This window comes from Gambusia affinis, linkage group LG10 (genome assembly GCF_019740435.1).
Source record: "Gambusia affinis linkage group LG10, SWU_Gaff_1.0, whole genome shotgun sequence".
Classification (NCBI taxonomy): Eukaryota; Metazoa; Chordata; class Actinopteri; order Cyprinodontiformes; family Poeciliidae; genus Gambusia; species Gambusia affinis.
Window position 1 is genome coordinate 27,023,814 of NC_057877.1, and position 15,245 is coordinate 27,039,058.

Here is a 15,245-nt window from a genome sequence, read left to right on the forward strand (position 1 = left end):
ACCTGTAAAAGGAAAATTTAAATAATGCATAGAAGCCGGTTGGAAATGATCGCAGCAGTGCAGGAGACTCTGTTAAATAGACCTGAAAGGAAGGAAAATCATTACAAATATGTTCTATACTTATATATACTATATATTGTTTTGTTTTGGGGGGTTTTAACAAATCTGTTACATTTACTCAATTACATTTACTTGAGTAACTTTAAAAAAAAAAATAATTTAGTAGTATTTTTACTAACCTGTACTTTTTACATTTACTTCAATAATTGTATTGTGAAGTATTTCTACTCTTACTTGAGTAAAATTTCTGGATTTTCTACCTGCTAGATGAAAATCAAACAAGTTTTAACCAAAGATTCACCAGATACAGACGCACACCTGCAGTTTTTGTTAAAGTTTCATAAGTTTTTTTTATTGAAAGGAACTGATTTTAAAAAAAAAAAATTATTGATTTTGTTTTTCTTTTATTAATTATGTGATTTATTGTCATTTTCATCATTAAAATACCAAAATTTACACTTAACTTTATATTTTGGTCCAAATGTGAAATGGTTGATAATAATAATGATAATAATAATTAATAATAACTCAGTACTTGAGTAGACTTTTTCCCAAAAACTTTTTTACTCTTACTTGAGTAAAATTGGATGAAAACTAAACGATTGGGGAAATTTACACTTGTGTGTTCAAAACCGAATCATTTTGTCTTTTAAATGTTTAAACTTGGAGAAAGTTTCTACAATAACTACTGAGCAAAAACCGCTTCTCTTTGTTGGTGCATTTAAATACGACCTATTACATATAAAATATTTATTTAATTTATATGTACAGTCAAAACAAACTGATTTTAATTCTGAACAGACAATTTAGGTCAGTGCTAGTCGGAGTAAAATGAAGAAACTGAAATTGAATAAAAATAGGTTGGTCAAACTATCTTGGTCAAACATGTAAAAAATAAACTTAAACTTTCTTTCAAATGGTTCAGAAAGTGCAATTAGGAATTGTAAGTATAATGTAAAATAAGCCATAAAGCGTAGAACTAGCCTGAATAGATCCGCCCCTATGGACACACGATGTTAAAATGATTCACTTTTGTCTTGGGGAATATTTTTCCAAAACCATGAAGTGTCTTGAAGTTGATTTTTGGTAGATGTGGGTCAGAACGTGTAAATGACACCCAGCAAATCTGATCTGACAAGGGCGACAGTTACATAAAAAGAAATGGCAAATGTGTTCTGGCATGTGGTTCTGTGTGAAGAATCTACGTCTAGAACGTTTTCTGACTTCATCTTTAAGAAATAACACATCTACTAGAAACTCTTCTTTGTTCATAACCGTTTAGGAAAACATCTGGACTGGACGTTTGGGTTTCAACAGCGTAGAATTACATGAATTCAGGGTTTATTAAAATATTAAATTAGATTTAGAGATCTTCAACAGCTGGAAGATTTTTACCTGCAACTTAAAATTTTCACTTTTATTTTGTAGCTGATAAAAAATTTATGAAGCTGTTCAGTTGCAAAAAAAAACAGCAAATAAATGGAGGAAATCTGTGAATTTTACATAAAAAGAAAAACTTCAAGTTTAGAGAATCTTTCTCTAATACATAATTAATAGTTGTCATTCTCTTTTGTTATATATTTTATTATATTATTTTATTCTGGTGATGCAGACACACGCTTTCCAACAATAAATACTTTATCTTTGAACTGAGCCCACTGAACTTTTCCCTCAGATCTACTTTTATGTAAAGTGTAATTTTTCAATTTATTCACTGTCGTTACAGTTTATAATTAGATAAATTCATCTGAGAAGAAAGCTAAAAAAATCCTCCTTGTCTTGGTGACGCCACGTCCTCAGGATGACAGGTTTCTGAGGTGTGAGGAGTCTGTTTGGAAGAGCGATGTTTCCAAATGTGGCACAGAGGCAGGTGACAATGTGAAGTGTTATGGACTGAGAGGAAGAGAAGGGAGGACGTGTGGCAGGCCAGTGAGGCGAGGATGAGAGGAAACAGGGAGCAGAGGAAGGATCGTCACCCTGATGTTTGATGGAGCGGCTGAGGTTGCTACGCTAGAGCTAACTGACTAGCTGCTTCGCTAACAGTGTCAACGATGAAGCAATATTTCACCAAACATATTAGAAAAAGTATAAAGGTGTTTGTCATGTTGGGCAAACTTCTTGAGTGAAAAAACCCCGTAGCAATTTGATGGTTTTTTTTGTTTTTTTGGAAAAGGATGTCATTCATTATAGTTCCAAAATTTAACAAGGAAACAGATTTTTAAAGCTCAGACAATTTTTATGCTTTTCATAGAACATTTTGGTCTCAAAATGTGAGTTATTTACTAGAAAACCTTCAACTTTTTAAACTCAGAAATGTCCTTTTTTTTTTTTTATGAAAATTTCTGAGATTAATTTCAAAATATTTGTTTGTTCCTGGTAAATTATAGACTTTTCAAGTTCAGAAATTTCCAAGATTTTTCTGGCAAATTTTCAACTTTTTAAACTCAGAAATTTCCAATTTTCTTTTAGAAAATCTTTGACTTTTCAAATTTCCTTGTTTTGTCTAGAAAATTTCCAAGATTAATCTAAAATTTTCAAAGTTTTTTTTTCTAGTGAATTATTTACTCTTAAAACTCAGGCATGCCCATGTTTTTTCTAGAAATACTAATTTTACAAAAATTGTTTTTCTAGCAATTTTAGACTTTTCAGTCTCAGAAATTTTCAAGTAAAAAAATTTACTTTTTTTACAATGGTCCTAATATACTTTTGTCTGTTGAGATTCATTTTATTTCTTATTAGCTCCTTAAAGAAAGCTCCAGTTTCTTCTCTGTTAGTGTTGATTTCTGTTTTTGCTCATTTTGTTTTTCTCACAGAGCAGAGAAGAAGGAAAGGTCGAGGCTAAAGATGGTCAGAGTGTCGAGGTCTCAGGACAGATCGGTGAGTTCGTGGACCTCATGCTGACCCGAAAAGTTTGGCCAATTTAACCCAACTGTCGCAGCACATTTCTTTGTAACAAGTGAACAATTTAATCAATAGTTTGATTCCATCTTTGTAAAAGTTGTCATTTTACCTGAAATGGTTCCAACTTCCAGCAAAAACCTGAAACCAAAGTGTTGATAAAATGTTAAAAAAAAAAGACTTTCTTTTCACATAAAAGCTAGTTGTTTGTGTTTTAAGATGCTACAAAGACCAACAAAAAGATAAAAATAATCCATCTTGACATTTCAGTCGATGTTTCTGGTTGTTCAGCTTCTCATATTAACAAAGTTTGAGACCTAACACTGAACAGCTCTTTTGTGTTGGATCAACAGATTAATGCTGCCATAAATCCACCTTTTTGAACTAAAACTTTCTGCTTATTTCATTCATTTTAGTTTCTTGAGGTCAGTATAATCTCTTTCTTGTCTGGACTTTTGCATGTTGTTATTGATGAAGAATCGCTGAAGTGTTTAACAATAGTAAAGAACTCAGCAGCGTTTTAAATGAAGCATAGGCGTAAATCCCAGGGGGCTCCGGACCCCCACAAATCTCGGAAAAGTCTAGATTTGTCGTCCCCCCCAAAAAAAAAAATCACTGAAGAAATGTTTGTTTTTAAATAATATCAATATGAAAATGCAAAAGAAACAAAAATCATGTTTGATGTGCATTACAGACTTCTTTCTGGAAACGTTTTTGCTTTACCTTTTCACTTTGTTAGTGAGATACTTATTATTATTCCAAATTCACATTTTTGATTTTTTTGTATTTCCATTTGGATTCCTTCTACTTCTAGAAACAGCTATGGCACTCGGTTTTTGGCAGCAAGTTGATGTTTTTTGGTGTTTGAAAAATGAGCCGTGTCAAAAACCTCCAGTCATTCCACCCCGTTACCTAGCAACCACAGTGAATCCCAGCCCGTTCACTGTCCTGGAGCAACTCAAGCAGAGCTCCAGGACATTTAATCAGCTGGTTTTACTACTGTATGAGCTGTACAATGGCTGCTGGAAAGGATAACTGTTATGTTGTCTTATCATCCAGAAACAACTTGTTGCATTTTAGTTGGTTATGCAGGAGGCTCCGCTTCTGCTTTTCAAACATGTACAGTTGTATAGTTGCTCGTCTGTTTGCAGCCATTTTCAAGTGCGAGTGTAAAAGTTGAGTTGGAGGGATGTTAAAGTCACAACAAGATTAAAATATTATTAACTAAGAATGATTTTGTGCAGAAATCCTGGCCTTACATGTTGAAGGAAGCATAATACGTCGCCTTTAAATGTTAGAACTTGATCAGATCTGAGGCTGCAGCATTACTTGAGTGTGAAGATGAGTTCTGACACAAGTTTAGCACAAGCTATTGATAGCACTGCGCTGTCGGCTCGATCTCACCCTTCTTCTGTTTTCTTCACGCCGTACGAACTGGCGCCATGTGATGAAGAAATGATCATTAAAAATGATCACACACACACACACACACACACACTTCCTCTCTCTGTTATTTGCATAGCGGATTTTCAAACCGTGTTTCTGCTGACAACACACACACACACACACACAGTTTCATTGTCCTGTGTGTGGTGATTAATGATCTTCTCTCTTTATCTCTCCTCCAGGATCAAGAGGATAAAGGTGAGCTACCTAACTATCGCTGACACCTGCTGGTCACTATGTGTAACTGCTTGTCCTGATACGATAGTTTTGTCTGTTTTGATAGGGGGTAACCAATAATATTCCCTCAAAATAGTTCTAATTTATCACTTTGTTGTGTAGTTTTCTAGATTAAATGGGATATAAGTGATGAAATTTATAGATTGCTTTATTTTCATCCAACTAGACCTAATTTGTTTATTATTCCTTAAGAATCTTTTGCTTTATTTGTTTTTAATTAACTGAAATTTAACTAAATCTTACACTTGTTTTGTTTTTCACAATGATTCCTTGTTAAATCAAGAAACAGTTCAAGTTTTATTTCTGTGTCTTGCAACACAGATGTTTTACTTCCATTTTTTATGTTCTGCAGATCTTTGTAAAAATACAAATCTGCTGATGTGAAAAATGAAAGCTGCATTTGGAGTGGAAAGCACAGAAATCAAATAAATCATCTTTTATTACATCAGCACAACCCAGAGGCTGTCTCTGCTTTAAATGCAGGTTTTGAATTGTAGCATAGTCCTGTGCAGACTATTGTGCTAACATCAGCTTTGGTTAGTCAGAGCTGCATCAGTCACTATTTTATGCCTGATTTCTGAGTTTTCATAGTTCAGACTTTTCTTTAGGAATAAGAAGTATAATAATATTTCACTGCAAAAACACCAAATCTTACTAAGTAATTTTGGTATAGTGTCTAGTGCAAATATCTTAGTACATTTGAAATAAGACAAAACAAATTTATAAGTCACTTTACTGCAAGATATAGGAGCCTGTTTTAAGTCAATAATCCTTTGATATTGAGCAAATAAAATGCTAGTTCCTCTGGCAGATTATTTCACTTATAACATGGAATAAATGTTTTATTATTGCATAAATAATCTTCCAGTGGAACGAGAACTGGGTTTATTGTGCAAATATCTTAGCAGAGTTGAAATAAAACAAAACTAACTTACAAGTAACTTTACAGTGAAATATAGTCGCTTGTTTTAAATCAATATTTCATTGATATTGATTAAAAAGTATTAGCTCCATTGGCTGATTAATTCTGTTGCACTTATAACATGGGAAAAATGTCTTTTTATAAGTGAAAGAATCGTCCAGTGAAAGTAGAACTGGGTTGCTAGGTGACGGGCTTGGCTTGGCAGGGGGTTGCTAGGTAACGGTGCTTTGTTACTGGTGAAATAACCTGCCAGTGGAACAAGAACGTTTTTATCAATATTAAGAACTTATTTACTTTAGACAAGTTCCTATTGTGGTACTTGTGTTTGTTTTGTCTTATTTCAACCGTACCAAGATATTTTCACTAGTAACTGGACCAAAATACTGAGTTAGATTTTGTGTTTTTGCAGTGTTACTATTTACAAAAGAGAAAAATGACTTGAGTTACCAAACAGCTGCTTGACTTTGGCTTTAAAATGGTTGTGCCTCCAGAAAACTGATGACTAAATATAAGACATTTTATATGCGAGTTGTGTTTGTGCTCCTGTGAGTTGTGTGTGTGTGTATGTAATTATGTGGATGTGTGTGTGTTGACTCTGACCTGTCTTGTCCTTCCAGTGCTGGTAACCTCTGGCACCAGTGATAGTGAGAGTAGTTCCTGTAAGTGTAGACCCTCCTCTGTCCTCCATTTCTCCTCTCCTCTACCTTTTCTCCGCTGCGCCTCGCTCTACGTCCTCTTGTGTTTTCCATTTCCTCTGTCCGTGGGTGTGTGTTTCCCTGTGTGTGTTATGTGCATGTGGGTCTTGTGTGCAAGTCACATTTCTCTCTACTTTTCCAGAGCTGCTGGAGAAATTTTCTTTCCAAACGTAGAAGTGGGTGGGAGTTTGGTGTGGTGTCAAACTTGTGATCATTAAGCCTTTAAAAATATTTGTTTGTGTTTAAACAGCTGGCCAGGAGGAGATCCTCCTTACATACCAACCTGTTGTGCAGCAGGAAGGTGCGTAAATGACTCTTATTTTAATTTCTTATTCACCTTTATTAGTTATTTCTATGAAATATGAATCATTAAATCACCTGACAGCACTGGAGATGCTTCTCCCCCCAAACAGCATTATCTTCTGGTCGGGAACTCAGACAATGCTACAAAATATGCTAAGAATCGTTTAATTTTACAATTTTTCCACTATTCTACTATTTCTGTCTTCAATAATTTATTTTATCTTATTGTACAACAAAAATATTTAGATTTTTCTTTTTATTTCATAGTATATAGTTTATCAACTGACTTTTACACAAAACAGCCGATTTGAGGAAACTCAAATTGGACTTTAACAAATTTTTTAAAACCGGGTTTAAAATAGAAAACAAATTAAAAGAAAGATTTATTTTTTTCTTCCGAGCCCAAAAGAATCTTTAAAGTGGATTTCTTTGATTTAATAACGTATTAAGCAACTTTTGAGTTTTGATGTACAATGATTTAAGATTTCATTACTTCTCCGTCTGTCCAGTTAAAATTATTTAAAAATTATTTCACCCTGTAGGATCAGATTAAAACGTTCGTTTTCTTGGTCCTGTTAGTTTGATTTCCCTCGTATTTTTACACTTACAGAATTTTTTAAGGATAATTTCTTTGGTTATAAGGATTAAATTGTCGTTCATTAGACATCAGCAGTGAATTTATTTTATTTTGTGAAATGAGAAACATTTTGTCAGGTTCAGCCCGTTTTCACTTTTTGTAATCAAACAAATGTCTTTTCATGGAAATAAACTTTCTTCTTTTCATTTTTTCCCAGTCAATTACACACGGCCAGTCATCGTGCTTGGACCAATGAAAGATCGGGTCAATGATGACCTCATCTCTGAGTTTCCTGAAAAGTTTGGATCCTGCGTCCCACGTGAGTTTCTTGATTTCTTTTAAGTCAATAATTCCTTAATATTGAGGGAAAAGTTTTAGTTCTTCTGTCAGAATGTTTTTCACTTTTAACGTGGAAAAAATGTTTTGTGATAAGTGTAAAAATCTGCCAGTGGAACTAGTTTAATTATTGATTTAACACAAACTCTTGCATATTTTTTCCTATTTCAAATGTTCAAAGATATTCACACTAGAAACCTGACAAAACATAATTTAGATTTTGTGTTTGTGCCACATTTGAATCTGTATGAATCCTGTCCCTGTTAGACACAACACGGCCACGAAGAGACTACGAGGTGGACGGCAGAGATTACCACTTCATGTCCTCCAGAGAGCTGATGGAGCGAGAGATTCAGGAACACAAGTTCATCGAGGCGGGGCAGTACAACAACCACCTCTACGGGACCAGCATACAGTCTGTCAGAGAGGTCGCCGACAAGGTGAGGCCCGCTAAGAACGCGCCGGGAGGAAGAGCGCGTTGAAGGCGGCTGATCGTCGGACTCTTGGTCTCCCGCAGGGGAAACACTGCATCCTGGATGTTTCTGGGAATGCCATAAAGCGTCTCCAGATGGCGGGCCTCTTCCCCATCGCTATCCTCCTTCGACCACGAAATGTCGACAACATCCTGTGAGTAGCAGATGTACTAAATAACGATGTTTGTACGCTTTTGAACTGAAAGGTTTTACAGAGAAAGTGCTTCAGGACCGGACGATATGACTGAACAATGTATCGTAGCAGTTGGTAGGTTTTCTGTTTGAAATGTCAGAAATATTTAAAACTGGTGACGTGACCTTTCCTGTTTCATCCAGTTTTCTCTCCACACCGTTGTCTGTTTTATTTTTAAGCACTTATGAGACACAGTAGCGAAACCTTAAAGTGCTGCTGCGCAAGTCACTAAACAGGTCGTTGCTAGGTAACCAAAAGTGACTCAGAAGGCTGTTGCTAGGTAACCAGAGTCAGGTGATTCCGCCAGCCTTGCTTATTGTAAACTAAAACTAATGATAAAACAAAAACTGAAATTGAGAAAACATTTTTGAAAAATGAAATGAGAACAATAATGAACTAACTGGATTACATTTATAAAACTAAAACATACTGAAATTATAGATATAACATCCTGTGTTTTTGTGTTTATGAATCTATTTATTAGCATTTTGAAATTTATAAACAAAACTTTTTCACAATATTTTTTCTGTATAAAATAAATTGTAGGTTTACTGCCCCACAGCTCATTCCTTGTTGTTTACAACCTCAAGGTTAGTTTAGTTGGACAACCTTCACTTAACAAAAGTAAAATTAGGTTCTGAACCTCCATGTTTGCTCTCTGCAGAGAGATGAACAAGCGTTTGACAGAGGAACAGGCGAGGAAGGCCTTCGACAGAGGCATCAAACTGGAGCAGGAGTTTGCAGAGTACTTCACCGGTAAGTCAACTTACACACACACATAAAAAACAATAACATGAATACGACTTTTTATTTCAGAATTGTAATTTTTCTCATCTTTTTCTTGAATTTACTCCTTCATTTTTCCTTTTTGCGCTGTACAATGGCTGCTGGAAAAGACAAGTGTTTCGTTCTTGACTTACTGTCCAGAAACTACTTGCTGCACTTTTGTTGGTTGAGCAGTGGGCTTCACTTCTGCTTTTGAAAGATGTATGGTTGTATAATTGTGCATCGAATTTCAAACTTTGAGTTTTATGGCGCTGTGGATTTAAAGTCACAAGATGGCATAAAACAAATTAGGCAGAACTGACTAAAATTTCATTATCTAAGAATGACTTTGTTCAGAAAACGGAGAGAACATGTTTAGTGATTTATTTCTTTATTTTCTGCTTCTTCCTGCTCAGAAACGACGTGTATTTCCTTCGTAACCCACTGATCTCTGTCTGTCTGTCTGTCTTGCAGCAATCGTCCACGGCTCTTCTCTAGAGGAAATTTACTCGCAGGTGAAGCAAATCATCGAGGAGCAGTCGGGACCTTACATCTGGGTGACCACCAAGGAGCGGCTCTGAACAAACACACACATGCAAAACATCCATGAACACACACATTACTGTCTCTACACTTGATTTTAATTTTTTCTACTATCAGCCTGCTTCCTCTGTTTTGCATTGCTGCACACACGTGTATTCACACAAGCACACGATGGCGGCGCGGCGAGGCCGGGACCGTCCGGGACGCCTCCTTCCTGCGGCGGGAGGACCTCGGGTCGGTCCGGCAGCCTGCAGGTGGATCTTCCTTCAGCTTGGTTCCTTAATGTTTAAGGAGTTGGTTCAAATCAAGGCAACTTGTACCATGATCTGATTTATTTCACTACTGTTCTTCTTATTGTTGTTGTCGTTGTTGTTTTCATATTAACAAAGAGTAATGCATTCATGTATCGGTTTGCAATGATACATGATAATATTGTCACCAAGAGGCAGACTTTTGCACGCTGTAGCTTTAAGAGCATGTTTTTGGGACAAAAATCTTGATCTAACTCCCTGTCTGTCTTTCTGTCTGTCACTCCACATGGCATCGGGTATTTTTAGAGTTTCTTTCTGTCTTTTTTTACATTTCTCATCCCTTCATATCCTCATTTTCTCTTTTTACACTCTAAAATCCTTATATAGGAGGTGAAAATATTTATTGCCACGCATTTTAGCATCACACTGCAAAAAAACCCATAATTTTACCAGGTCATTTCAGTCTAGTTACTAGTGAAAATATCTTGGTACACTTGAAATAAGACAAAATTAACTTGTGACTTCTCAGCAAGACATAGGAGCTTGTTAAAGTAGCAAATCCCTTAATATGAATGAAAAAGTTCTAGTTCCTCTGGCAGATTGTTTCACTTGTAACATAACGCCGTTACCTAGCAACCCCAGCTAAGCCCAGCCCGTCACCTAGCAACCCAGTTCTAGTTCCACTGGGCGATTCTTTAACTTATAACAAGACATTTTTCCAAAGTTATAAGGACAACAGGACAAAAGTATTATACGTGAAATAATCTGCCACTTGTAGTTTTTCATCAATATTAAGAAATTATTTACTTAAATCAAGCTCCTATATCTTACTGAAATTAAAATATTTCTACTACTTCTAACTTAGTTTTGTCTTATTTCAAGTGTGCTACGAAACTCGACAAAAATGCTTAAATATTTTGTGTTTGCGAAAACCAAAGTGTTGAGAAGCTACTGTTTATGGACGTAGCATGAAAAATATTCATAACCACTTTGGAGATTTTGGGGCCTGATAACCTCAATTTTAAATGTAACAATTATATTTCCTTTATGCAATATACAGAATTATATCAAAGTTTTGTGAGATATATTTGAAGCTTTGGGTTAATATTTTTGGCTAAAATATTAATATGGAAACTAATTCAAACTAATTCATTGCGAATATTTCCAGCAGAGGCTTAATGAGCAAAAACATGAATGATGTTTCATAATTTGTGTTTTTGTGGCGCAGCCCTGCTGTTGCTCTCTTCATTCCTATTATGTTGTCTGTTATATAAAAAGTACCAAGAGAAGTTTTCAATATAGTTCTTAAAAATTCTTACGGGTCCGAAGTACTCTAAAGAGACAGGAAAAGGCAATTCAGAGCAAAGATTTTCTATATTTGGGAGGTTTCACTCGATGTTACAATATTGGGATGGGAAATTTGTTCTTCTGACTCAGGGGTGTCCAAAGTGTGCCGCGGGGGCCATTTGTGGCCCTTTGACTGATTTTTCTGTGGTCCTCAACAGCAGTTAAAGGATGATACAAAACTTTATTTTAATCTACATTAAAAATTATTTACATAATTTGGAATGGAAAATGTTAAGTACTACACAAAGTATTCATGTTTTTACAGTGAAGCTTGTGTGATAAGTAGAACCACGCCGACTGTGGGGCACAAAATTAGATTTTTATTCAATGTATTAAACTCAACTAAACATTTTGGAAGTAAACCCAAATCCTGTTCTTATAACTGAGATTTAATTTGTTCAACCAACCCCCAAAAATGTAAAAACTAGTTGATTTAATGCAGCAAAATAATTTTAAGTGTTTTGATAATAAAAATAAACACAAATTTCCTTCGATAACATAAATAAATAATAATGTGGACAACTTTATTTGGTTGATTGTAGGTTTATTTTTCTTGGCCCACAAGTACTTTTGACTCGACAGAAAGTTTGGACACCCCTGTGCTAAAGAATAAAGATTAAAATACGTCACTATGTTTTCCACTTGCCATACTTGGTCAGTAAATATGCAGAGTTGGAAGGAAACGGGAATAAAACATTAAAATCGGATCAATCTGAGAGAAAACGTGACCATTTTTTAATCAGATATCAGAAGAGATTTCTTTACTTCATTATTTTTAAAAAGCAGAAAAACGATTCTGACCAATAATTCCAGGATTTCTCCTTTTTCTGGCTTCACCTCGTATTTCTCTCCTACGCTCTCCGTGCACTTTGACCCTAAACAGTGTAACGCCTCCTTCATCATCACCATCATCATCATCAGGACCTCCTTCCCCTCTAAATGTTTTGCACTAACGAGGGCTGATTTCCTGAAGCGTCTTTGAGTCAAAGCTCATGAAGGGACAGAAGATTTTATTTTATTTTATTTTTTCACATTTTTAGCAATCAAAGATATCAGATGTTCCTTAAACATGAAAGTTTGTCATGAAAAAAAAGTTTGACAGAGTTTTGGGGTCATGCTAAGAAAAGAAAATAATAACAAAATTTAAAAAATAAAGTTGAAATAATATGAAAATGAAGTTGTAGTAATATGAGACAGTTATAATATTGTGACTAATTTTATGAGGAAAATAAGTTGCATTAGTAAAGTCATTCTCTTAAAGTTTAAATGAGAATAAAGTCAAAAAAAATTCTCATTTTTATTTTTTTCTTGTTCAACTATTTTGATCATATTGCAACTTTATTCTTGTAGTTTTCTAATGGGAATAAATTAATAGTTGTTCTATTAAAGTAAAAATAACACGAGAATAAATTTAAAATAATATAATAAAGTTGTAATGTTACAAAAGTAAAGTCATTAATACTTTATTATTGTTTACTCTTGTGCGACTTTATTCTTGTAATTGTATTACATGAATAAAATTAGTTATATTAATAACTATAAAGTCGTATTAAAGTCAAAATAAGATGAGAATTAAGTCTTGATATTATTACATATTACTACAACTTTTTTTCTTATAATTATTATTTTTTCTTCTTCTGCTCCTGTTACTTTGTCATAAATCCGCTGTATGTTTTTTTATTAAGTTTGGATTTGTATTTTTTTGGTAACGTTGTGCTTTTATTTTTTATTTTGACTCTGGCTGTGTGACCTCAGCACCACTTGCTTTGTTTCTCTCCTCTATAAATACCAGCTGCAGCTTTAATCTCACCGTTTCCTCCCTGTCGTCACGGAAACCAAACCTTCAGGACGCGCGGCGCTAAAAAAAAATAACCCGTAATGTGACGATCAGCTGCTGTTTGAGGACAGAAATTCAAGATGCTTTTGAATGGACCTCCCTTGCTTGTATGGACCTCGTCAGCCACCGTCTCCCCTTAATCCACGTTAATCCCTCAAGGCGACGACTCCAAGCTGACTGGAGGACAGAGGCGTACAGAGAGGCCCTTCTTTCAGCATCGGCGCCCTGAAAACGCAGAAAAACTACCAACTTTCACCACATTTTGAGAGCTTTAATGTTCCCTCCATTCTTCCAGATTTACGTTTCCTCCCTTGTTAATCCCAGTAGATTATTTGTAACCGTCGGCTGAGAGAACGGGAACCTCCGTACGGCTCTGCCTGCGTGTTTTAGCCGGGGGACTATGCCACTGTTTGTTGGAGTAAAGCACCAATGCAAAGAATCTATTAAAGAGATGTATCTATATCTAACATAATATAATATTTATCCCTGCTCTAACTGCCTATTTTGGTACAAAAATAAATAAAAGGCTTTATTGAGCTTTACTGCAGTCTCTTTAAATGTGACAAGAGATTACGTTTCTTTCCTTTTTCTCTATCAAATGCATAAAAGTGTTAAAATTTTCCTTTCACTTCACATCTATTGTGCATTTACAGAGATATTTTGAATGATAGCGAACTTTTTGGTGGTAATTCAGTTGAAAATTTGCAGTTTTTTTCCATCCGAAGTTAATCTCGGCGGCCATTTGTGAATAATTTTCAAAAATGCAATTAAAAAAATGATACAAATTTAGTCAACAGATGCAGATGGAAACTTTTAATTTATAGTTTTCTTACAAAGTAAAGTGTTTGTGTTTTTATAATGAAGCCTTAAGAAAAGGTAAGACGATGTTTATTCAGACATTTTTACTGAAAAGATGCACCAAAATCAGCTTTTATTTAATTTACTAGTCTTGAGTAGTCTTTCAAACAAAGTGACCCAAATCCTGTTACTGAAAATAAATTTGTTCCATCGATCCAAAGAGAAACTGAAAACTTGACGCTTCTTTTCAAAACACAAAACGTTCAAAATCTGCTGTATGGAAACTCTTGCAACCTAATAAGTTCCCAAAAATCAAAACATGCCAGAGCAGTTTTTGAGGAGGAGGTTTTCGACTCACTCAAAAATGAAAAGCACTCGCGGAGAGGAGGCCAGCTGACCAGGAGGAGGGTCTGAGCAAAACAAATAAACAAACAATAGATCACATAACCTTAGATCTGTAACATTAATAATTTAGCAAAAAAAATAAATGAATCTAATTCTTAATAGACTCCAACATCTATGATGGGTCTGATGTAGATTTATAAAAAAAAATTAAAAAGTAGCAAATGTCCACTAATCTCAGAAATTTTCTACAAAAAACCTTTTCAAATGTTGACAATTTTCAAAAGTCAGAATTTTCTTCTGATATTAATTTCAACTTATGAATTCTTTGATGGAAATTTACAACTTTTTTGTAGATAAAAAAAAAAATAATTTAGCTGCATCATTTGGGATTTTTAGGCGTCTGATTACTTTTGATTCAACGACTTTGGCCCAAAACGTTTGCACGCCTCTGATCGAACATATTCCAGTCGGTAAAACTTGCAGGTCGCTTTTAAAAAGCGTTTAAGCTGCACTTATCGGCCACTTTATGATATTTTTTATTAATTCTCTAAGACATTCAACAAGAGTATGGAAAACATCGATTCTCAGTGAAACGCTGCTAAAAATGTTACTAAAGGGTTAATAAAGCAGCGATGTCAAGAAGACTTTCTGAGTTTCAGAAACAGCAAGTTTCTTAAAGAGACAGAGGCACAATTTTAAGGACTTGCATTACAAAGTAAAAAATTGCTTTAGTTATATATCTGCTATGTAGCATTTCTACGACTGCTGATGTTGACATTGTTACTTTTCTATATGGCTGGAAAACAAAAGACTTCATCTTTAACACTAAACTAGTTACAAATTGTATCTTATTGTCTTAAATGGCGAATTATGTAAATGACCATACAGGTCACGTGAATAATAAAGAGCATTATTTTAAAGATTGAACAGGTTAGGATACACAAAACATGTTGATTTTTTTTTTTATAAAATTCTGAGTTAAAGAGAATTTGAGTATTTTAAGCTTTTGGAGGTTTTTGTTTTGGGACCTCTTGTCACTTTAAATAAAATTTACACTCTTTATGTAAGTTTGGCTGCAAATAGATGGGAAATTTTTCAGCCGTTCATATTTGAAAAGAAGAAGTGGCGCCTCCTGCACAACCAACAAGAATTCAACAAGTGGTATCTGGATGGTAAGTTAATGAAACACTTGTCTTTTCCAGCAGCCATTGTACGGCTG

The 15,245-nt window shown here is 34.7% G+C and overlaps 1 protein-coding gene across 12 annotated transcripts in view; it reads left to right on the forward strand.

The window, feature by feature from the left end:
* The window catches only part of LOC122839051 (discs large homolog 1-like protein), a 137,177-nt gene extending 123,753 nt beyond the window's left edge, over positions 1-13,424 (forward strand). For all 12 annotated transcript variants that reach the window (XM_044130285.1, XM_044130288.1, XM_044130289.1 and 9 more), the window contains 9 exons: positions 2,874-2,937; positions 4,587-4,602; positions 6,181-6,222; positions 6,509-6,559; positions 7,356-7,457; positions 7,742-7,914; positions 7,992-8,101; positions 8,805-8,896; positions 9,380-13,424. In XM_044130285.1, coding sequence (XP_043986220.1) covers positions 2,874-2,937; positions 4,587-4,602; positions 6,181-6,222; positions 6,509-6,559; positions 7,356-7,457; positions 7,742-7,914; positions 7,992-8,101; positions 8,805-8,896; positions 9,380-9,486 — 757 coding nt within the window. In that variant the 3' untranslated portion in view covers positions 9,487-13,424. The remainder of the gene's footprint in view (positions 1-2,873; positions 2,938-4,586; positions 4,603-6,180; positions 6,223-6,508; positions 6,560-7,355; positions 7,458-7,741; positions 7,915-7,991; positions 8,102-8,804; positions 8,897-9,379) is intronic.
* Positions 13,425-15,245: the final 1,821 nt, after the last annotated feature.